General features: G+C 37.3%; 1 protein-coding gene across 1 annotated transcript in view; it reads right to left on the bottom strand.

Moving 5' to 3' along the window:
• diaph3 (diaphanous-related formin 3) overlaps positions 1–24272 on the bottom strand; it is a 417231-nt gene that overhangs the window by 157202 nt on the left and 235757 nt on the right. The window contains exons 18-20 of the mRNA XM_067431466.1: positions 12890–12985; positions 11756–11850; positions 6302–6403 (exon numbers count right to left, since the gene is read on the bottom strand). Of these exons, the coding sequence (XP_067287567.1) occupies positions 6302–6403; positions 11756–11850; positions 12890–12985 (293 nt within the window). The remainder of the gene's footprint in view (positions 1–6301; positions 6404–11755; positions 11851–12889; positions 12986–24272) is intronic.

The following is a 24272-nucleotide window of genomic DNA, read 5'->3' as shown; positions in this document are numbered from 1 at the left end:
CGCCGGCCTATCAGTGGGTAAGTCAGTAGCTACTGGTTATATCACCTGTTTAGCATCCTACAAGCCAGCGCTTTGATGGGCGTAGGCTGTTGCTTTCGCTCTCTCCCTCGCTCTCTCTCACGCGCTTCCGGTAGAATTGTCCGTAAGGCCCATACAAGGAAATTCCGCCCCCACTAACGTCAATGGGGACGCATGATCTCAAAAAACTTGCCGAAACTTATGACTAACCGGAAGTAGTATTTTTGACAAAGAAATACTCCCATCAAACGTCCACCTTAACTTTTGAAACTTTGTCTATGTTTAGTATGGGATTCCAAGTCTTTAACAGTGTAAAAAGATCAGTATGCATGAAACAGCATTTCACCCCCCCTTTAAGGTATTGTTGTCTGTTACCAGGACAACTACTCAACCATAGACTTAAAAAAATAATGAACGCATTTCTCATGTATGAAAAGTAAATGGACACATGAGCAGCAAAATCACAAGAAAAGCTTGCCGTGTACTGAAAATTGCTATTAAAAAAATCATCCAATATCCTAGCTTTTTATGTTTTAGAATAAATATATCAAAACATCCATAAAATACTTCTCAGATAATTTTTTTTTTAAATAAAGTTCCATCAAAAATGTATTTAACAATTGTATGGATTTGAAATATAGAGATGCGTTCTGTTTTAATGTACTCAGGTGTACCTAAAATAAAAAGTTTAACATACATGATTGTGGCTCTTCATTTCTTTTTAATTACCCATTTATGTTCACTGTTCTTTTTTATAAATACCTATAGTATTCGTATTAAATGTATATTCATTTGAGTTGAATGGAGAATCCAAAATCGAATCGAAATCGAAAATCGAATCGAGAATCGAAATCGAATCGATTTGAGGACTTGTGAATCGAAATCGAATCGGAACATCTGAATCGATACCCAGCCCTAAGTATAAGAGCAAAAAACCAAACCCTGAAGAAAAACAAAGTATATACTCATATACCGCTTTACTCTCTAGAAGACTTAATTGTGATTGATCAATAACATCATTAATCATTTTGTACAGTTGTGCCTTAAGGTAATGATTTATGAGAGTTGAATTTGTGATAATATAACCACCTGACTGTACATTACCCATTACATACATCAGTTTCTCATAAAAGTACATGAAACCATTTCAAATCTACCCACCTATAGGGAAAACGGCATGATACCAGCTAAAGGTACTCTTCATCGTAAGACATTCAAATCACCCTTTAAAGTCTAAATTCGAATGCACCTGCAAACGGTAGTTGAGGTAACACCGTCATGCCTGCCACTCCGTATGTGATGGTATTCAGAGGGGAAAAACTTTTCAAGTGTTTTAAGAATTATTCTTTATCAGGAAGCTAAATCATCATTTCACACAACCACCCAGAGTGCCTGCCGAACAACAGAAGCATTTCAATGCATGTGCGTCCCAGTAGACCCCGAACACACTCACTCCGTCTCTAGTGTATAATGCCTGCTGGAAGACTCAATGAGGAACAGGGACAGACACACCTGTTTCATCTTTCTGCCTCTATTGTCTGGCTGAGTTAGTTTGCCTGATTTAAACTTTTTCTTTTTGTGTACCTTGAACTAAGACCTGTATAAAAAAAAAAAAATTAAAAAAAAAAGGAGGGGGATACTGTTGCTACAGCAACAGAAACTCTCTTCAGAGAGTTTCCCAGTAAGAGGCGCAAATCTTTACGCTCAGCTTCACCTGACTAAAGCGAAACAGTTTATCAGAAGCTAAAAATACCACATGTGCCAATTAAAAGCATTTATTCGAACTAACAAAGCAGACGGCTGAAATAGAAGCGTCATATATGTGGGTAAAAGCACCACATGTACACTCTATATGATCTTAAGGTCCTGGTAGTCACATGCAATATTTTATGGTCCACTTAGCGGAATGCAAACAAAGGGTTCAAAGTTCTGGCTCCAGAAAAGAACAAAGAGTACAAAACTGCTTGCAATGGCACTATGGGAGATTAAGAATTCCCTTTGAACTGGATAGTTCTGTGAACTGCAAATGCATCATTTCCTGCTGCCCACGCATGCATAAACCGCAGCTCCATAACCCTCATTAAATAAACACCCCAAACACAATGGCGAGTCACACTGTTGCATGGAAAAACTCATTCAACTTTTTCACTTCGGTTTCATTTCTCAAACGCAAGTCCCCTTTTTCTTGTTCCAGCATCCCATGTTTGCTCAAATCCAGCTCAGACATTTATCTGTAGCTTACTTTGTTGTAGTCATTAAACAATGTGTTTTTTTCCTTCATATTTATGTTTAAATATTATAATATTCAGGTTCCCAGACGAATGCAAGCTAATCTTAGTAAAGTAACTTTTATCAGTGCTTTCGTTATTCTGTATATTGTACGACATCACTAGCGTAAGGCAAACAAATTATAATGCAATTAAAATATTAATCTCATGTTATCCGTCATAGAACACGGATTTATGTTATAAGGTAAACAATACTTTTTCATCATTGACGCGAGGAAAACTATCCTAGACGTCGTTCTAGTGTTATGCACAGCACACCATGATATAATTAGCTAAGCAACAATAAAACTTCCAATATACACAAATAGGCTGAATTAATATTACCTTTCGAGAAGAAAGCAGGCAACGTCGGCGTTCTTTTTAAAATCGTTGCTCCTCATGAGCTCTTTCCATCTTGGAAAGGCCACTCCAATATTTACTTTTGTCTTGTTGATTTTCCCGTTGCGTTGCCGTCTTAATTCTCTTTTCCGCTTCCTTGGCGACTCTGATACATATAACGCAATGTTACTAGGTCCCCGACCCGGGTCGAATTCGGTAATCAATTCCGGGACGTGGTTGCTTTCACACAGAAGGCGACCCGGCAATGTTCCGGGAATATTGCGGGTCCGACGTGCAGTGTGAAAGGGGCTTAAGAGTGATCCTCCGTCATCATATAGCAGCCTCAAGCAATCCCCCTCTTCACATTCGACACAGTGCCATCGAGTGTAAAAACGCGAAAAGCGAAGCTTGAATTTACGGGTATGTCCCTCTTTGGCAAATGTACTTTCAAGATGGAGGAGCAACATGGCGACCGCCATCCGAACACTCAACACGTATGTATTTTCAATTGTTTATTATAAAATTACGAGAATGCATTATTACTTGAAAGAAGTAAATATACATTACTGAGCACACATATTTTTGAAAGAACTGAATGATTTTAGCTAAGAATAAACTAAAAATTTAAATAATAAAAAATAAAAATAAAAACTTTAATATTTAAATAATAAAAAAAATAAAAAAATAAAAAAAAACTTTAATATTAAGTTTTGTAAAAAGCATTTATTTCGTTTTGTTTAAATTCTATCTTAATTTTAAAAAAGCTTTCTTAGGCCAATTGCCTGGATTTAATACATAAAAAGCAAATAGCAGACTATAATTGTGACATTGCTCATGAACTGGAGCGCGCGTCCCATAAATAAACCGAAACTCAGCAGGCTACTTGCCTCACAGACATGAGAAATATGCGTATATAAAGCTTGAAATGTCCACTTTTAAACGAAACGATTCGAAGATATTTAAGCAAAGTGCAGTTTTCACGCAAGCAGCTCTTGACACAGAGCGTTTCTGTTTAGAATGCTGCGCTTCATCACTGCACGAGCTGTGAGTTTAACGCACATTTTTACACTAATCCTGACTTTTGCAACTTTGTAGCCTACACATTTGTTTCTTAGTTGTTGTAGTAGTTCTTACGTTGTTAAAAATATATATAATTTCTGATTACAGCATATCCTTCTGCCCACCCAATTAGACTAGTAAAGTAAAAAAAAAAAAACGCTTGATCAAGGGCCGGCCCTACCCGGCCCGAGGATAGTGCCGGGAAATCTCGTCGGTTCGGGTCAGATTCAGGCTCGGGCTCTGGCAGAGAATCTAAACTCTACCCTGTATCACATCTTACAAGGAGGAATTCTTCTCCCAGAAGAGCGTGCATCTATCATCAACCAGAGCATCAGCGAGAGCAGGCCCACGTCCAACATGGTTCAACATGTTGGTTTGAGTTGCAGAGGTCCTCAGCAGCACTGCACAGGACTTGCTCAAGCTTGATTTGACCATGAAGTCAACAATAATTAAAATAATAATAAAAAATTAAGGGAAGTTAACCCTTAAAGACCGAGACAGCCGCCCGCGGCTAAAAATAACTATCGTTCTAAAATGTTTAATAACTTTTTAACCGCTAATCCAATCTGTATGCTGTAAACTGCACCATAAAGAGGAGAATCTCCGCTTTCCATAGGTATATTATGTCTCGCGATTGATCATTCAGAGGCTCCGTAGTCAGCGTGGATGCGTCATCAAAATATGCAGCATTGATTTGTCCAGGAAACACACGTGGGTTGTTCCCCTGAGCCAAACAGAAATTATTATTTTTTATTAGTCCCATCCCCTGTGTCCAGATTCGTTGAAACTTTCATCAACTCAACCAATAAACACAGTGTTTGGTCTTTTGAACCACGAATCACGTTTCTCTGAAAAATGAACGTGGGTGTGAATTTGCATGCATCATGAAACCAAACAGAAATCAACGCGTGCAAAGCGCTCTCTGTCAGAGCACAGCCAGTATATTTCTCTATTTGTATGTAGTTTGTGTTTTTACACATTTTCACTATTATATTTTCCTCTATTTGTGTTTGAGAAGATTATGTGCAGAGAAGTTGAAATGTCCGTTTATGAAAATAGCCGCCCACATGTAAAAGTAGCCTCAGTATATTTTATTTCATGGTTTGTTGTCACAACTTGATGTATTGTTTGCGTTTGTTTTTCATGCTTAAATTATAATATATTTCTCTGAAGAAAAATGTTTGTTTCAGTGTTGTTATAATATAACAATCTTTCTATTTACTTTATTACTTGAACTTTTTAGGACACATTATCAGTAACGTTAAATAAAATACACCTGTTTCCACTCAAAAACCTAGAAACGCCTAGAATATTGTTATTATAAATGGCTATAACTTGCTGAGGGATTGTTACATGTAGACAAAATTTAATCTGGAAGTGTAAAACAACCAAGTCTAACTTTCTAAAGGAAAAAATCCAAACTTCAAGAAGTTCTGTTCGAGTTTTTGACAAAAACATCACATTTTTGCTGCCATTTTTCTTGAAATTATATTAATTTAATCCATTCTCAGAATAAATAAATGTAAAATTGGGACATCAAATGAGCTAGATGGAAACGTCAGGTTCTCCTGTTTAAAATGATATATAGCACTTGATGCTAACTGCTATAATGGGGGAGAAAAACAAAGAAAAGTAGAGGCACATCAGGCGCCTCAAAAATGTTCTAGGTCTTTAAGGGTTAAGGGAACAGTGGATGCAGTTTTTTGTTTGTTTGTTTTACAAACAAGAGCTGAAGTACAATTATGGTAATGGTTTCTTGTATCCGACGTGTGCTGTAAATGGTAGACCAATCACAACCGACTGGGCCATCTAACCAATCAGAGCAGAGAAGGCTAGCAGAAAGGAGGGAGTCATTTAAGAATCATTGAACTCTGTGGTTATGTGCAATGCATATTATGAGAAAATAAGTGTTTTTTGATCTTTGATGTATGTAAACCTGTTGTTGGAGAACTCCTAAACAAAATTAGCAAACTTTAAAATAGCATAATATGGGCACTTTAAATTCAACACTAGGCTATCCCTACAGTGATATCTAAAACACAACACAGAATACTTTAAAGAGGGCTCCAGACTAGCATTTGAGAGCTCAAAAAGTGTAAACACTGGCACTTTTAAAATACTGCTCTGCTTGCTTGAGTAGCTTGACAACTTCTGGCTCAACCAAGAAACAGCTTGACACAACTAGTTTAAACTAACAAAAATAACATACATTTTTAATTAAAAACTTACTGATAAATAAGCAAGAGCTGTTTTAATAACTAAGAGAAAAAACAGCTAGGTTAAAATAGTGTTAATGTGTGTCAGGTCGACCGTATGCGTTTTCTATTAGAAAATAACAGTAATTCTTTTTTTGTTCAGAGAAACAATATTCTTAGGTTGTACAATATGTAGTTGTTTTGCCTGTGACAAGAAGATGATATCCGTTTCAATTTAAGAGATTAAATCTTGTGTAGAGGGATGGACAACATCGATCTGAGAAAAGTTTAAATAAAGAGTGATTGATGACTTCTAACTGGACGTGCCACTACATGAATGGTAAATTGATAAGAAAGCCGTTTAGAATAGGGAACACAGTAGGCAGTAAGACTGATGCTATGAGTGTTTTTGCATGGAATTACCACTACTCCAAACTGCTCCGGTTCAGATAGGTTGTTATATTCACTCTTGAACTTGACCAGTGCGTTCAGCTGCTCCTGTTCAGGCAAGTGCTTTACAAGATTCTGGAGGGAAGAACAAGACAAATAACTGTTACTAAGAATGTGTGCTGCATTCATTCATAACCTCACCTGCAATCAAATTTTTGCTGATTTAGTTCCAGTTCCTAGCCATTTAGTTGAGCAACTTACAATTATTGACACCCTAGACTAATTGAGGGGACGATATATTTCCCTGGTGAATTCTGGGCTTAAGCATCTTGCTCAAGGCCAAAACGGATCTCAGTAAACTTCCAGTTCATGGGTCCATAAAAGGTAAATAGTAGGGGTGTGACGAAACACTCATCTCACAAGATGAGACACGAGATTGGGTTCAACGAGAATGAGATGAGACAAAAGTTTTACATAGTGATTTTAAGGAATCCTCAATAATGAAATACATGACTAGAACAATTGTTTGCAGGAGCATTTGAAATGTTTTCTCTCATCATCTTGTAATGGATGTCATTTCAGTTCTACTTTCTGAGTATAAATTTATCATATGCAGTAAAAGACAACAATACACAAGCACTGTTGCACAATGAATCCTCTAGCACGGTCCAGCCCACTAACACGTAACACCCACATTACATTAAAATGTAATCATTTAGCACACATTTAACACACTCATAACACACTTAACGTGAGCATTTCACGAATATGTAACACACTCATAACACGCTCATCTTCTCGTCACGTGATTAGTGCTGCACACTATGGTCGACTCGAACAGCTCATTCTGTTCAAAGTGACTGTTATCCACCTGAATTACATTGATTGTATTACTATTGAAAGCTAAACTAGAGTGGAGGTGTAATGTAAACGCAGCGTTGGCATATTCTATCCTAATTTCACCCTCTCACACAGTCATGACCAGCTTTTCACCTTGACAAGAAATCTAGTCACAGTTTAGTCTCACGACATCCCCACCCCTAGTACATAGGTAAAAAAACTTAAATAGAAGCATGGTTTAAGCAGCAATTTAATCATCTTTATACATACAATCATGTGAAAATGTCTATCCACAACGTGTTCTCTCAACCTCAGATGTACCCATCACTCTCTATGAGATAATTAAATCCCAGATATATATGGATATGCAGCAATTTTAATTTATTATTAACATATTGCGATCTTATTTTTTCAAGAATAATCCGTAATGCATAGATATATTCATAAAGTACTACAATATAAATTCACATTTAATTAACTGCTTATCTGTAGAGGATAGAAACATGTTTTATTTGTAGAGTCTAGAAATAAAGAACCTGCTCTTGAGTATCTGACTTAAGAAACAAACTTTGAAGCTTCATATACACAGACTAACTGGTCTAGCTCATCTCCAAATAGCCACTTTATTAGTGTACATGAATGAGCCTGATGGATGAATGTGTCCGTCTACATCACCAACAAAATGAAACTACGTACAGATGCAAATGGCCTTTTCTGTTATTCCCATCCCAGTCATTAAGATAAATATTGGGCCGTTTTTAAGTGCTAAGTAGTATAAAATAAAGCTCTGTTATAGAGCTAAAGTAGTGGATACTTTAAACCTATAATAGTAAATGAGAACCTGCTGTGCACTGAACTACTGAAGAATACATAAGCCTGAGCCTGACATCAATGCTGAATGATAAAAAGCAGGGGGAAATGCAAAGCACAGAGAGAATGTTTAATGTATTTATAAAACAAAAATTACATTTATGCATTCAAACCAAGTAGAAATGTGACAGCCAGTAGTGATTATGCTATGCCACAATACAGTATCCCAAAAAAAATCTGCAACCATGCAGAAAGTACAGTCTATATAGTGATGCAGCCTTGATTATAATGACAGCAGTTAGTTCTGATGTGCATGCTGCATGTATTTGTAGCATGGTGTAACCAAGTTGTTTACAGTTGCCTGGCAACATCGCAGCATAATTGTAGAACCAAAGTGATGTGAGGTTATGCCATCACAGGTGTGCAAATGTCTGCTATATCACATACATTTAAAAAGCATCACTACTTACTATTTAGAGGAATTCTGCTGTAGTCAATTTATGCTTTTTCCTGTGAGGTTTTTTTTTTTTTTTTCTACACATTTTGCATTGTAGAGCCTGTTGCTTGCCCTTTTTTGCAAGCAACATCATTTTGGGGGACCCTGCTGGGTTGTCAGCGACGCAGGCCCATACACAGAAGGTTACGATGAACTGTGTGCTGTGACATATTGCCTTGGTCACCACTGTTGTAGCTGCTGGTGATTTGTCACACTGTGGCCCTACAGTCGCTGTGAACAATGTGCGACAGCCTACGCTCCCCTCTGGTATCAATGAGCTGCGGACAAAACGCGGTTGGAAGGTGGCTCGTCATTTGGCCATCCATGCACCACTTTTGATATGTGCTCACTACAGTGGCACATGAACAACCTTCAAAGCGCACCGTTTCCGAGATTGAAATTCCAAGGTGCTGTGCCTTCACAATATATTTATTACGTCTTTCCTGCCAGTTTCATAATGAACCGAATGTTTTCTTCTTCTCATAATAACATAAAAGATCTCTAGCGTTGTGTCTTGTGTCACTGCTATGGCAAAGCACCTGTCAACTGAACTACAATCAAAAGTGCGTTATGGCTTGGTGTGCTTACCAATTCAGGGTCTGAAATTTAATTACATAATCATATAAGCATGTTGTGCTGAATGTTTTAGAGTGAAGCGATGCACATGATCCAGTCATTTCAACATTTCAAAACATTGTCGGTTCACAAGGAATGCACTCAATGCAGCGAATTCAATCTCTGAATGAGCTGCAAATTTAGATTAGTTCCCTTCAAAATGAAAATTTCCTGATAATTTACTTACCCCCATCTTATCCAAGATGTTCATGACTTTTTCTTTAAAAGTTTTTTTGATGAAAGCGTTCCAGAATTTGTCTCTACATAATAGACCTTAACCTGTTGGTTGCCACTGAAATCCAAATCAATGCTGTTTTAAAGGGCTTCAGAGGCTCTGCACGATCACAGCCAAAGGAACAGGTTCTTATATTGAGAAACGATGGGTCATTTTCTAAAAATGTAACATTTATATACTTTTTCACAACAGACTGCGCCATCTGACCAATCAGAGCAAAGTAGGCTCACAGAAAGGAGGGATTTAGAGACCGCTTCATCCAGTGACATTTAAAAAGCATTGAACACCATGCTTAGGAGAAAATTTAAGTGTTTTTTTGATCTTTGGTCTTTTGATGCATGTAAACCTGTTGTTGGAGACCTCCAAAACAAAATTAAATTACTATTCCTAAACTGTAAATGTTTAGCTCATCTAAAAATTAATTCTGCATGTACTCACTCATGTTGTTTTCTCGCGTCTCACAATCATTTGAACGTTGGTGTTTATTAGCCTACAGTAAGTCCTGGTAAATCTGGTCATCAGATAAAGACAATATTGTGTCTCTTCAGAAGACTTGGATTAGACACTCGATTAGTTATTTTTACAATGCTTTAATGACATTTATTGGATCTTTTTGATCCAAAGTTTGAGATGAATGGACAGTCGCGCCGCAGGCTATCTTGATTAGGGTTGGGCATCGAGATCCGGTTCTAACTTGGAACCGTTTAAAAAAATAACGATTCCATTGTATTGCACATAATTCTACGAATCCCCGCAGATTTCGCGCTCACATCTGAAGCGCACACACACATACCGTAATAAAGCCCCCTCTGACATACAAGTGCAAATATTTGCTTCTTTTTCCAGCTTATTATTGGTCAAATACACTCAATTCTCACAAATTCTCAGTGCACATTTTGAAGAGTATTAATGTAAACACAGTCTTTAACAATTCAGGAAGAAATGAAGAATGAGTAACAGGAACCGTGTTCAGGATCCATGAGTGCGGCAGGTCTTAAAGGGACCGCAGTTATTTGTTATTCAAAGTCAAACTACAAAAAGACAAACGATCACACTGCTCTTGACTGATCGAATTGTGTAACTAACGGTTTTATATGAAACTATTTAATTTTTTGCAAAAAACATTATCCAATGTTATTTTAAATTTAATTAGCTACTTTGCGGTTTTTAATTCAGTTTCTTACCTGAATGTTAGACCTAAAGCAGTCTATTTCGTTTATATCTTTTATTCTATTGTATTTATTTGTGCTATTTTTTGTAATATGTTTATTTGTTCATATTCTATTACTGTTCAGTCGTCTTTTTTAATTCAATTTACCGTTCGAAATCAAGCTTACTTGTGCTGTGTGTAAGCTATTGCAACACAATTACATTACATAAAAAATACATTGAGTTAGCAAATATTTGAGAGATAATTTTAATGGTAATTGATCAATGTTTATATATGAGAAAAAGCTTAAAAGCTTCATCATATAAAGTGATCTCTTCAGATTTTTTTTTTGATTGCCTAGACTTTCAAAAGACAGACAAAAAAAAAAAAAAAAAAAAAAAAAAATTATATATATATATATATATATATATATATATATATATATATATATATATATATATATATATATATATATATATATATATAAAATATCTAATTGACAGTATATGCAGCGTTTTTCCCCCGTGGTATTGAAAATAGTATTGAATATCGATGTGACATGTTTTGACTCCACCCCTCAAAGAATCGGAATCGAGAATCGAAAAGAACCGGAATCGAAAGTAAGAATCGGAATCAGAATAGTTCAAATCAAAATGATGCCCAACCCTAATCTTGGTGCCCTAAGCACCAACACTTTATGATGCCCACGGCACTGGGAATGAACTTAAATGGAGGGACAGAAATCACAGGTTTTATAAAAAACATCTTCATTTGTGCTTAGAAGCTAACCGAAACAACACATAGGCTGTGTGCACGGCTTCTGTGCTATTTCACGTGCATTCAACCAGTCGGCTTACTGCTGTCACAACATAACATGCTATCTAAGCACACAGAATAATACGTTTGTTGTTGTTGTTGTTCTTGTTGTTGTAGTAGTAATTGCGGCTTTGAACGATTACATAATCGTAGCATCCATAATTGTAATCGTGATAAGAAATTTGATTAATTGTGCAGCTCTACATCAAATGCTTTATGTTTCGTAAACCTGTTCATAACTGAACTTTAAACAGGTAAACTTTGTATTGCTAACACTTATGTAACTGCCAGCTTGAGATGATGTTGCTTGCTGTGTTTCTCATTTGTAAGTCTCTTTGTATAAAAGCATCTACTAAATGAATAAATGTAAATTTTACCATGTATACAAGCACCCTATAAAACAGCCCTGAACAACATTAAAAAGGCTGCTGGAAAATTTACCCTGCATTCTTCATGTTTGTGGCTATCCTCTTGGAACATGGGCATGCTTTAAAGGTCATGAATGGTGATGAGAGGTGATGTTACCTGGATCATGGGCTCAGTCAGCTGATCCTCATCCACCTCTAAAATCATTTTCCTGATCTCCTCATAGGGCATACGGAATGACCCCAGGAAAATGGCTGAGGGAGAGATAGAGAGTTTTCATCAAAAGCTCCCTGCAGTAATTCATCAACAGGAAACACACACTCTGTTTAAAGCGTGTCTACTGCATGCTGACAATATATGATAAAAAGAAAGAATGAGCTTGAAGTCTTCTGCACTTGAAAAACACTTCAAGACGAGACAAGGGCCAGACGAGAACTTCAACGGTATCAAGATAACATTCATATATCAAGGCAGTAGGGTTTTCACCTATGCCTGCATCTGTCACAAATACTCAAAAGTACAGAGCTAAAATCCCATTTCAGAAGAACGGCAATAAAGCGAAGGTGAGAAAATAAGTAAGTGAATGACAGAAGAGCTAAAAAGGGTGAGGGACAGCGATATGACTGCCGGGGCGTTCAGCTGGGACAGAAACATTTAATTTCTCCACTACCCTCTCATTACATAACTCTGCTTATTGCCACAGAGACACCTGGACAAATGTATCACATGCAAATGAAAGATAGAAAAAGAAAAGGAAGTTTTTTTTTTTATTAGTTTTTTTTGGTAAGTTTGAAAAACAGGTGCAAGGAGAAGTATGTGCGAAAGAGGAAGAGAGACACAAGAAATTGTATATAACTGCACAAGACAGGTGTTATTGTGAATTTCAAGGTTCTGAGAAACAGACAGAAGGATACAATGGAAAAAAAGGACACCTGAAAACCTGTTTTGACTCCCACACCTTTCTTCACAGAGTGAGCAGGAAGGGAAATACATTTAATATTGTTTTTAGAACAACATGGAAATCATCAAAAATGTTAGAGAAAGACAAGGTTGAAACAGCAACCACCATTTTTTGCAGCTCATCTTCACTATCTGTTGTCATTGTTGGTCTTCGTCAGATAGATGTTTTGTGTGCCTGTGTGTGTGCTTGTGCATGCGCCATATGAGAAATGTTTTCGAGAAATAGGTTTGTTTACCCCTTTTGCACTAGCTAATGTTTCAAATAATAAAACTCAATTGAATAAAAAAACCGAAGAAAAAAAAATGTGGAAAAAGATACTGGATAATACTCACAAAGGTTCTGTGCTATCTTCGGATCCAGAACTTTTAGTTCTTTGACTCGCTTTTTGATGGATTTCTTCTCCTCCAGATCATCCTCTTCTCGCCGAGCTGAAAAATAATCAACAACACACTTTATTACCACAACAAACATGTATGCAGAAGCCCAAAAACCCCAGTGCGAACAAGACGGTCACAGAACTGACACAGAGCTTGAAGCAGACTAATGGGCTACAGCAGTGGGAACACATTAGCCTGCACTTAATTTTTCATTATTACTGTCAATCACACGTGGGAAAGAAACTAGCATTTCATCTTAAACACAACTGAACAGAAAACACTGAATAATTAAAGAAAAAAGCCTCCAGAAAGAAAAGCGAAAAAAAGCATTTAATGAGGACCCGTTGGGTTCTGTGATATGTTGACCTTATGGGGTCAGATGATGAGCAGGATGCACTGTGTAAACCTGTTTGATTGATGATGAGAGAGGAGGAGAGTGATGTAATTTGTGCCGGATGGAAAAGAGAGCACTTTCAAATGGACATAATGCTCAAAACATGCTGTCTAGGTAGGTCGCTACAAAGGACTGTGGTGCCCAAAAAGATAGAGTTGCTTCGATATGAACGTCTATGCACTGGAGGAACCTTTTCATAGTTCCTTTAACTATTGCCGGAAGTGCCTGCTTTTTGCCGTGTTCACACCTTAGGAATTGGGAATGATTTTAGTTACAGGAATGCCTTTTCCATTAGAGTAGGGTCTAACCCAGCACAATAGGAACTACCAGTGAAGTAAGTGTCATATGGAACACCAGCACCTATCATTTTTGGAAAAAGCATATAAACAATTTACGTATACTTACTGTACATACATGGTAAATGGGTATAGACGGAACAACCTTTTAGACTACGTAGTTTTTGACATTACTTAATATGACTATGACACCCTAAAAGACTAGATATCATAGATTTCAACAAAAAGCTGTCTAGGCAGGTAGATTCAATTTGAACATTACAACAATGTCCAAAATACTGTCTAGGTAAATCGATAGATTTTAAGGCAGAGCCAATGAGACTATAATGGTCATGCTGAGCGAGTAAGGGGATTGGTCCTTGGCAAGACAGCTGTGAAGAATGAGATTAGAGCCACACAGCTGTGATGACTGTACTAAAAGAGGTCAAACTGTCTCTCAACTGTACATATTTAGCTTAGCATGGAGAATTCAGGAAGCGAATAAAAACATTTTGATAGACTTTTACTTTTGTGTAGCTTTTAAAACCAACAAAACAAAAGAGGCAATGCAGAGGTCAGTGACTAACAGGTTACGCAGCTCCCTTTTCAGAACTCGGATGAGAAATGGAGGAGGGAAAAAAAGAGAAAAGAAATGAGGAGAGGAGCAGATGGAAAGCAGAGTTTCAATGCAAGTTTAATTATTTAAGACACCAGATTAAGAGAAGTAAACGCAGGTCTCCGGAGAGAAATGCATAATTGTCTTGTGCACTAATTAACACGGCTGTCTGGATACCGGAGTGAAAAACACAGGAGCAGGGTTAATCTACAGGAAGAGAGCCCCATTCACACAAACAGCTAACGCAGATGCATATAGCTAAACCAGCATGAGTCTGCCTTGTACACTCACACATAGAGATGACAGTGATTACACAGCACAGCACTTCTATAGGCTCCACAGGTTGCATACAGTCATTAACTGTGTTCCAACCTAGTGAGTTGCCTACCTAAAATGACCTAAACTTAATTTGCAAGGACAAAAGTGACACTTTTTGATAAATTACAGAATGTTCAGAGTTTGGGGTCAGTAAGATTGTTTGATGTTAGTGAAAGAATTTCTTCTATGCTTCTATGAATTCTTCTATTAGAGTTAAAAATAAAAAAAAACAGAAAAAACACTAACAATGTTAAACATTAGACGTTAAACATGAAGTCTCAAACGTCAGTCAATTTTTCACTACACAAACCGAAAGTAAACTGATCAAGCTTTGGGCGTCTGAAGTTGCATTAACGGCACATATCTTAGAGACAATGAGAGTTGTGTAACATTTATTTTCTTAATATTTTAATGTTAATATTTTTCTTGCGGCTCAGAGGAAAAAACACGAAAAAAAACCTTAAGTTGTTTTTGAAATGTGGAGTAAACTAATCAAACTAATCTTTTATTTTCCTTGCAGCTTGTCGGTTAAGTGCTAAGAAATTGTGGGGCAAATTAATTAATTAATTATAATAAATTAATATGCCTTGCATGCCTACCGCAATGTCTCTCCTGTCTTATGCGTTTTCAGTCAGCGTAGGCAAGAAACATCGTTCTTTCACATGATGCAGTATTCATCAGCAGTCAAAAATAAATCAAAAAGGCTTCATTTAAACACCCAATGGGGATGACCATGGGGGAGGGGCTTGTGTTGTGAGGGAGGGGGCACGTGCAGAAACTCCTACAGGCTCACACACACACTTACTGTACTTGAGTGGCTCTTCCGCAGGTGAACTCTCCTCAGACACTTTAGTGAGCGAACAGTGAATGGAGAAGGTAGAAAACAAATAATAACAGATAAGACAACAGATTACAGCAATTAATAGAATCAGAGACAGCCGCCAACAGAAAAAGACAGTGAGAGCCAGAAAAACAAACAAAAAAATTAGCCTGAAGACCAAGAAGTATAGAGACATGATTTCTCATTATATTCCACAATTTATTGTTAATTATGATAAAACTGCAGCAGATATATTTGATTTGGCAAAATGTGAGATGGCTAAAAATTGAGAACTAACACTAAAGAACTAATTGTAATCAGTTGGCAAGATGGAAGAAGATCATTAAAGATTCATGTTCTTGATGTAATTGAACAAATTGGCTGATTTATCCTGTACATCACATGAGGATCTCAAAGATCAGCTCAAACTCTCAAAGATGAAAAGCATGACAACATGCTCTCGTTTCAATCATTTGAACCTGTGATGGAGAGATATGTGAATGTGAACTCTAAAAACACAGAGTCTGCGTGCAGCTGGAATATCGATCTAAAAGCATGGCCCTCTCACCGCCCCTCCATCTAGCCATCTCATCTGTATCAGCCCTCTTCTACAGAAATAATAGAAAGCAAGTGTGTGTGGGATAAAGATATGCAGTATTGATCTGCTCATCATGACTAACAGCCGTGCCATCAAAAATACACCCATTCATTACACACACACAAGCACACTAAACACATATACTAGTCAAATGATGCATGATTCATGGTGCCATCTCTCAGAAGCACACAAAACCAAAGTGTGTGTAACAGCCTTCACGGAGACTTTAACTGCTTGAGTATATGGCTAATAAATTTATGATACTGTGGCCTCTTAAAAGTGTCTAAGGATTGTGTTTACCCTGCCTTTGAAGGGGAAAGGATGTTGTAAAGAATTTAAGGATTGGTTCATTCAAAAATTATAGCTTTGTTGGAGGAAGTAAGCAAAAAGGCATCTGAAAAATCTTGCCTGGCAAAACAGGTTTAAAATCGTTTGAGTAGCCGATACTGATGCCCATCAAAGTGCTAACTCATGTCTCTTAACTGATCATGAAACAGCAAGTTTGAATAGTATATAGTCCAAATGACATTTCAGAGCTTGCACTATTGTGTATATGGACTGTTATAGTGTTCAGTATATGCTTGCAGTCCACAGAATATATTTAGTCAGGGGTTGGAAAAGGTGAGTAAATGATGACGATACAGTGCTGCGGGTGTGATGTATTTTTGGTATTAAAAACCCAGAAGTTAGCATTAACCTAATACTGTTTAACAACTTATAAAGACAATAGGAAAAATAGGAACAGCTGTGACCAAATTGTTTATGATTCATATACATTTTGTTCAAGATAATAAAAAAGGTACACATTTTATGAATTTGAAAGCATAAATAGAAAATCACCAGAAGTAGAAAGCCAGAGGTAGAAGTATAAAGGGTTGCACTGGGTTGCACTTAAATTTCACCACCACTAAGCTTCAGACAACTCTTTTAATCTTTATTTAAAAGTTGGAATTTGAGTTATAATTTGCAATTGTGCAAGTATAAACCCAATGAGACTGTAAAAGTGAACTAGTGAGTAGATTAAATGTTCAGTGTGATGGCGTTGAATGTCCCAATGTGACAACATATTGCCTGATTTAGACGCTTGTTGTTTTGTTAAGATGTTTGTATTTTATGCCATAGCATAAGGGAAAAAATATATTCAGCTTGTGTTAACCACAGACTTATTTCACAAACTTAATGAAGAAAAAAAAAAAAAACCTTTGGGACACAAAAACGAAAGTGCAAAAACTTGCTTCTGTTTTAAAGGGTCATGAAACCCCCCTGCTGCAGCGGTGTTTTTTCACACCTTCGATTTGAAAAAGCTTGTTAAAAGGGGAGTGGTCGACTCTGAAAAGGTGGGATGGCATTGTGTGGAAAGAGGGAATGTTTGCATAAATAGGGGAGTGTCTGTCAGTAGGTGCATTAAGATTAGCGATACCAACAGCAGCAGTTACAGCGGTTCTGAGACATGTTCTTGGTTCACGTTGGCATTGTTTACCACAGTGAGATTAAATGAGGGATGAGTACAACGAATGAGAGAGCTATGAGTGGCGTGCAGCAGAGATCACAAATCATTCAGCTCTTCAAAGTTCAAACCAGCATAATTCAGTGAGAAATGAAAATAAATGTTATTCTGCGTGACGGAATATTTTGCAAATGTGATAAAACTATATTTGTCCAAATATGCACGCTGTTTGGCAAGATGAACAACGCGCCGACGTGATAAGAGAACGTGAACCACCCAACATGCGATGTGACAGAGATGTGTAATTCTAGATCAGGGTAAAAGCGAAGGGGTTTGAGGCTTTATAGTCTCGACCGCGCATCTGAAGCAGAGCGACGCGCGCTGGGTTGCCGTGACGATCCGCGCTGTTTATCACTCGGCAGCTAAATCTATTTGTCCAAATATGCACACTGTTTCACTAAGAGCCCGAACACATGCGGTTTAGTGCATGGCTGTGATGACATAAAACGGAGAGGACGTGGCTTTTGTTCATTAGCCTACAGATTGGTTATTTTGCACTCCTGACATAGATAGTCAACGCTTGCAGGTTCGGCGTGCGATTCCTCGGGTGAATTTTACTGTACCGAGCCTTTGTAGCAAAGGCTTCCACAGACGGCGCCGGTTACAGCTCGCTCGGCGCCCTTTGCGTTATTTCGTATCAGCACAACGCCTAGCTTTTCTCCGTGACTTTTCCGCACGCTGCTTCCAAAACTTCCCCACCATATCTCTACAATAATGAGGGAAGACGAGCCTGACAGAAGTGACTGTCTCATGCATATTAACTTGGATTGGACCGAATGAGCTTCATGTCATGAATATATATCGAGAATCACTCGGAGCGGTCGACGTCAGCATGTGCCCAGCAGCCCATACTTGGGCCGAAAAGGCCGCGCCGACGTCAGCATTTGTGACGTTGCTTCGACTAAGCTTTTCAAACCGGAAGACAGAAATCGCTCTGAAAAATGCAAAAATAACTATTTTCACATATTAATACCATTAATGAGTACCCTTAGTGTTTTCAATGATGTGCAGCCTATACATATCTGTTTACATCTCAAAAAAAGTGTTTTGGGGTTTCATGACCCTTTAAGACTCACTTCTGCAGCACTCCATTTCAATTTTTGAACACCATCATGTGCCCATAAACCTATAGATTCAATTACTGAGCATTAAACTAAACTATATATTGACTCACTACCAGCGCAGTCGATTAATATTAATCAGACAAATTCATCTTGATGTAGACAAAGAAAGGTGGTTTAAAGGTCTTTCAGACAGGTAATTTTCCACATGCTATGCACTACAGTGTCACTATAATAAAAGGGCACATTAAAGGCCAAGCAAAAGTCACTAAAACTCTTTGAAAGAGCACTTGGTTTGCCTGGTGAGCAGAGTTGGAGTGAAAACGCCAATATTGCCGACCCCACAAGCAAATTCTGTGATTCCTGCCACACACTTGTAGTAAGAAGTCATTAACCCCATCAATTAACATTTAGATCGCTAATGAAAGGGCAACTGACATGAAATGGTCTAACATGGTGTCTCCAAATGTCACGATGACTATATACATCTAATGAAGGACAGGTGATGCAGATGAGCAGGTCAATACCAAAGTATCTTGCATACAAATATAACTGAGCTAAAGAGCACACTAGCATGCAGCATTCATGCAGTATATAGCATGAATACTGCGCAAACTACAATGTTTCTGAATGCATGAAATACCTGGATGAGCAACCAAACTTAAAATGGATGTGCAGTGGGCAGCAAAGTATATTGTGCTAGCCCATAATGCAATGCATTAAACTTGACCTTCCATGTCCAGCGTGATGAATGAATTGGAAATCACAGTAGTTAACATATGACCAGAATACTACAACTTGTAAAAGACTTACAAACACACAAAATATAAAGTATTTATATTTTATATAACAATTTGCTAATTATTTTAATGTAAAATAGATTTTTTTTTATTTTTTTATTCTACAATACATATAATAAATTTAACATTATTGCAGCAATATACAGACATTCCTGTTATTATGAAAATTCCCATTGATAAAAATGTGTGCTATTTTGCTTTTTTCCATAATACAGTTAGTATTTAGTTTACCGTTCAGTATAAGCAGTGCTTTGAGGGTTTGGGAAATTGACTGCCTAGACAAACTTCCCTCCCTCCTTACCTCACCAAATCAGGCACAAAATAATCTTCTCAATAAATATAGCATAACAATCTTCTTTCTGATATAAGAGAAGGAGAATGAGAGTGATGATCTAGAAAAATGACATTTTATCATCTTCCCCAACCCCCAAATATCTCTCTCTCTCTCTCTCTCTCTCTCTCTCTCTCTCTCTCTCTCTCTCTCTCTCTCTCTCTCTCTCTCTCTCTCTCTCTCTCTCTCTCTCTCTCTCGTTAAAGAGAATGGGAGATAAAATAAACAGGGATTGAAAGGGAATGAGGGATGGGCTGCCGGGCCCATGAGACAGCCTCCACTGTTCCAGCCCGTCTGATCAAGGGCTGCTTAACCACACCACAACATTAATGCAATGTTACCGCAGCGCAATACTGTGATGCATTCATTTCGCCAACATCAATCTTCGTCTTTTTCCATAGTCAGCATACAAACAAAAGCATTAGTAATCAGACTGTCAAACTTATACAGACAAGCACAGAAAAATAACTATAAAAGTTGGCATGGGTGCATGTGTGTTAAGCTAGGGTGTTACGCTCTGATATGGAAGTTACTTTACACACAAGCATTTGCAAACAACAAAACAAGTATGCACTCTTAAATATCAAATGAGAAACTTTGGTAACAGTTGCTGGCTCTGTGAATCGCATGAATGCTCAGCACGGGTCTCACTGGCATTTTCAAGAATCCTCTCACTAAAGCCCACATTAAAAAGAGATTAAACCATCTGTGGAAATGAAATGAGGAGACATGCAATGATTATCATGATAAAGTGCATATTTATGATTGGTGATTTGGTGCCGGAGCTGGCAGGCCCAATTGTGTGCGTTTCCAATAATGCTGCAGTATTTGTCGAGATTTGTACGGGTAATAAGAGGGGACCGCCGGGAGACAGTCATCAAAGGACCTGGCAACAGAAAAGGCCTGTAATGTTAGAGAAAACCCAACACTAATTAAACACTCTCCTCCTCCTTTATCCATCTCCATCTTGCTCAGTTTCTTTGTGCTGTATCTCATGGTCTATCCACGAATCTCCAACTGTCATCCATGAGTTTGTGTTTCTCCTCACACTGTCCTGTCATCTCTCTTTTCATTTGCTTGCTCTGTCCACCTAGGCAGACTTCTCCCACTGTTCTTGTTTAAAGTTTAGTTGAGAAACAGGATGTGGAGTTTGTGGTCTGAATTAGGAGGGACTTGGGAATTCAGAAAGAAGGTAGACGGAGAGGACAAATAGTGAGAAATCAAATGCTGAAACTGTGAAACTAGTTTCCCTACAGGAAAACATTCAAGCACATTCAGAGAGAGATTGGGTTCAGCACATTGACCACATCTCTGTGCAGAGGGTCATTCAAACTATTTTTTATGCAGTACATAAAAATGTAATATTAAAAAACAAAACAAAATAAAATAAAATAACATTTCTTGTTCCTTTATACCTTCTCAAGAATAAGTGGTTTTGGTGTAAAAGTTTCAACCATGACAGGATCCATTAAAAGCATGTCACCTGCAAGAGTCCTGTGATCGCTCAAAGGACTAGAATTCTCTGTGCAGCGTTAATGCACATTTTGTACATGCAAAAAAACACACACAAAGAGTGACATCCTGTTTTTCCCCCTTTATTTCATTCTCTCCATCAGGGTGCGAGATAAGTGGATGAGAGGGAAAACAGGTCTATTATCAATTCCTCATTGCAAAAGGGAAAGGACGAAGCATGGATGAAAAATCATCTTTGCAAAATAAAGTCGCGGCTGCAAATGTATTTTAAACGAGCCGCTACATTACGCTGCTGATGTAAGAGCCTCACACGGCAAATTGTAAATAAATTGTGCTGCTTTTATTACAAGACTGCGGCAAAGAGAGAACGAGAGTGAAACAGAAAAGGATATTAGAAAATAAGGAAAAGAGCAAAAAATGGAATAACTGAGCGTCACATTCTAAGAGAGAGAAAGGAAAAGCAAAGGAGAAAGAGCTTCATTATGGTATATGTGATCAGAAGCAGATAATTCACTGTCTAATCTCACTGTTTGCCTCCACACACACAAAAGAACACACATGCTCATCATTTATCACTCAACATCAACATCAAGATAAGCTCCATTACCCATGATCCTCTCTGACTAATCAACAGCTCAGTAAGACTCCTGCTAACCTCTTTGACCTCTACTCTATCATTTGCTTTGCACGCACACACACAAAAAGTTGAACATAAAGACCTCACACATCTGATGAGACAGCCCCCACCCGTGCAATAAAAAGTCATGTTATTAATTAGCAACAAATTAGATTATACACAAATTCACACTAAATGAAAACAAAACTGTCAACTAAAATCCAGATTCATATCCCACATTTCAACCATTTCCAAAGTACTTCATCTATTTGTACAACATTGGTCATAAATGATCTTGTGATCCCCTTTACCTAACCTCAAATGCATTCAGCTGGAACGATCATTCATCTCATCACTAGCTCATTTCTCCGTGATTACTAAAGCGAATAGTCATTTAAAGCTCGCTCAGTCTTTGATGTGACTCAATTAAGAGGATCTGATGGACATGATTAAAAAACCCAACAGAACAAACAAAAACAAAAAAATGAAGAGACAATAGAACCGGAGAGAACTGTTCAAAAAAAAAAAAAGAACCATTATTTGCAAAAGAATAATGAGCTTAAACATTTAATGTAACAAAAATTAGGTTAAAAGTTTAAAGAAATAAACAGGAAAATAAAGATGTCAAAAGAATATACAATAAAATTCTGTATCTAAAGCCATTTTTATTTGAATAAAATACAGTAAAAACAGAAGAAAAAAACAATAACATTTAAAATAGCGGTTTTCTATTTTAAGATATAATAAAATATGCATAGTTGAAGGAGAGGCTCCTCTAGGATCAGTACTGTATTTGTGTGGGTTTATTCTGTCTGTGAGTGGACAGTGAGAATGAGGCATCCTGCTGCTATCACCCTGGGGTCCGACACAAAAGAGCCAAAGTAGATTAAAGGCTTTAGAGGTAATTCAGCCTGCTAATTTCCACACACGCAGAGAATGCATTGAGGGTGTTGATAAAGCAAGTCCAATTCAAATTTCATATATAACAAGTGAAAGTGAGCATGGCTTCAGAAAATGGGCTGAATCACTGTGATATCTCTCCCTTACACGCACACACACTGCTGAGATCATACTAAAGGACATATGCTGTTAGCAATACCCTATTATAATGTGAATAGCTCACACACTTGTAAACGTCACCCTGTTTAATGAGCTGTTTTGTCTGATTTAAGCCCTTTTCTTCTTGTGCTATCTCTCCGTACAAATAGCCGTTTCCTGATTGTTATTTCTGGCTACTAGGCAGCACTGTCTCAAAGAAACAAAAGCTAATTATAGTGTCACATCTAATGTAAGTGTAAGAAGAAATACACTTTTAAAAATGCCTTCTTTTTCAAACTTACACATTGTTTTGTTTTCATTCTCTCTCTCTCTAGGGATTCTTCCCTGTCTCTTTCAGCTGGACTCTGACCTGTTATTATTCTACCTGAGAGCAGTGGTCCTAATTGGCCGCTGCTGATTGCGTAACGGCTGATGGACTAAGGCCAGAGGTAGTCATTTAGCTGCACTTTTCCTGGTGACAAAGTTGCATCTGATGCTTCTAAGAGACACCGAAACACTGAGAGGTTTTAATGTGAGATCACTCCCTTACAGAAAGCTGCAGAGCAAGATGGTTCTCGGCGGCTGGAGAGATGATAAATATAGAGAATGAGAGAGCCTACATACTCAAACTTATTGGACAAACCAGTGCTGTCTACAGGATTCTGGATTCATTTTCAAAGTTGTCATAAAGCAGAGTATCTGCAGGTTTCACCAAGTCAAATTTAAGACTTTTTAAGACCTTTTAAAGACCATTATGAATACAATTTAAGACCTATATTGCGCAATAAAAAAAACATGCATAGGAAATGCAGAATCACTCAATTACTTAAAACTTAATTAAAAAAAAAATGGTTTAATTTATTTAAATTGAACAAAGTATTAGTAAACTTATTATTCATAGCTCAATCCCACCAGGATTAGCATATATATATATATATATATATATATATATATATATATATATATATATATATATATATATATATATATATATATATATATATATATATATATATATATATATACAGTCTTGTTCAAAATAATAGCAGTACAATGTGACTAACCAGAATAATCAAGGTTTTTAGTATATTTTTTATTGCTATGTGGCAAACAAGTTACCAGTAGGTTCAGTAGATTGTCAGAAAACAAACAAGACCCAGCATTCATGATATGCACGCTCTTAAGGCTGTGCAATTGGGCAATTAGTTGAAAGGGGTGTGTTCAAAAAAATAGCAGTGTCTACCTTTGACTGTACAAACTCAAAACTATTTTGTACAAACATTTTTTAGCAATCCTGTGAATCACTAAACTAATATTTAGTTGTATGACCACAGTTTTTTTAAAACTGCTTGACATCTGTGTGGCATGGAGTCAACCAACTTGTGGCACCTCTCAGCTGTTATTCCACTCCATGATTCTTTAACAACATTCCACAATTCATTCACATTTCTTGGTTTTGCTTCAGAAACAGCATTTTTGATATCACCCCAC

This window comes from Pseudorasbora parva, chromosome 22, assembly GCF_024679245.1.
Source record: "Pseudorasbora parva isolate DD20220531a chromosome 22, ASM2467924v1, whole genome shotgun sequence".
Classification (NCBI taxonomy): domain Eukaryota; kingdom Metazoa; phylum Chordata; class Actinopteri; order Cypriniformes; family Gobionidae; genus Pseudorasbora; species Pseudorasbora parva.
The sequence above is the reverse complement of the archived record's forward strand: the minus strand, read 5'-3'. Positions and strand labels throughout refer to the sequence as shown.